This window comes from Aureococcus anophagefferens, assembly GCF_000186865.1.
Source record: "Aureococcus anophagefferens unplaced genomic scaffold AURANscaffold_148, whole genome shotgun sequence".
In the NCBI taxonomy this organism is placed as follows: Eukaryota; class Pelagophyceae; order Pelagomonadales; family Pelagomonadaceae; genus Aureococcus; species Aureococcus anophagefferens.
Window position 1 is genome coordinate 10596 of NW_008705695.1, and position 1565 is coordinate 12160.

General features: G+C 48.3%; 1 protein-coding gene across 1 annotated transcript; it reads right to left on the minus strand.

Moving 5' to 3' along the window:
* Window positions 1-471: 471 nt before the first annotated feature.
* AURANDRAFT_68447 (hypothetical protein) lies at window positions 472-1512 on the minus strand (the record flags this gene model as incomplete). The annotated part of the gene is made up of 2 exons (XM_009044132.1): window positions 472-477; window positions 501-1512. Coding segments are annotated over 2 exons (1018 nt in total), but the record flags the coding sequence as incomplete, so codon positions are not given.
* Window positions 1513-1565: the final 53 nt, after the last annotated feature.

Sequence of the window (1565 nt, forward strand, 5' to 3'; positions counted from 1 at the left end):
TCAATGTCGCTTTCTATCTGTTGCCAGGATCTGTGTGTTGTCTTGTGGTAAAGGTCCACTGCGAACTTGGAATCGGCATATTCCTTAGACGTTGGGGATGGACATGGGCGCCATCCTGAAGTAGGCGCTTTGGGTGCATGCTTCTTCTTGCGGTGTTTCCTGCTGTCTGAGATGTTATCCCTTACGTCAGAAGAAGATAGTTCAGTATGAGCACCCAAACACATCAGTGGTCGAGCATGTATATGTAGGAAAGCGGACAGGCTGTGTGTTGACATATCACCTCCGAGTATGTGTGTACATACAGTGAGGTACACTGCTGTGAGCATAAACCTAGGAATTGCATTTGAAATCATTTTCCTGGCAGTTTCTTCATCCATCGACTGTAGGCGTTGTAGACAATCGGGAGTAAACGATGATGCCCTGGCAGCCTCCACTGTGGTGAAATATCTATGGACAGGCGCGTTAGGGCTTTCATGCCTGTGAGTGACATCAATGATTACATTCATGTCACTGGTGATGGTGGGTGCCGGACCAGATGTGAGATAACCTGTAGTACCCTTCTTCTTGTTTAAGTACGGATCGCCAGTGTGAAAACGGCTATGGCTATGACAAAGAGTTGCCCTGACGTGTGAACGCAGGTAGTTCATAGCATCCTCAAATAGGATTTCTCCCCCGGGTGCAAGGCGCGCGCTCCGCGGCCTTGCATTCATTGCGTCGACTACCTGCTGGCGAGAGACAGAAGACGAAGAGTGGGAGAGGCTACAGGCGAAGTATATTCCCTGATCGCCAGTACGGGCGCCAAAATACACATCGCATTGGGGAGGGTCGCGCTGATACAGCAGCTGGAAGCTGCAGCGAAGCGACACAGAGGCCCCGGGGAATTGGCGCAGTAATAATGAGTAGATATACGCTACAGCAGAGCCGTTGGACGAGCTATTCGTCAAATTGATGTCGCCGTTGTCAGCAATGCCAAATTCAGGGATGCAACCTTTTGTGGATTTACCATGTATCCAAGACAGTAGGACACAGACAAAGGCATTCTCATGTGGAAGCACAGATTTGCACTTATATTGGCCTGATTTGAAACGCTGGAAAAGGTTCGATACGGTGCCGGGCACAAATTGCTTGGCTGTATCCTTCTTATATGACATCTCAGCATTTTCTTCCTCCAAAATGTCTTCCATGGGTTTTGGATGAACACTCATCTTACTCACCCTACATACATCAAAAGACGTAATTGTTTTCTTACTGGCCAGGCAGAACCACCGGAACCTGGAGGTCCGGTCGCCGACATTGCATGCATCCAACATGTTGGTTGCTGTGTTGTATCCTGCGCTAGAGAAGAATTCCATTAGACTGTCGTGTTCGTCATGACACTCGGGACGTGTAGGAACATGTTCATTTAGAACATGGTTCGGGCTAGTTAGCTTGACAAATTTGCGTTGCTCCTCAACAAAGACAGCGGCACTTGTAGGGACAGGTAAGTCATTTTCCAGTCTCAGTGGCGTATTTCTGTAGCATGGGGCAGTATAGACTAATAGATCATAAGCTGGAAAACAAGTGTC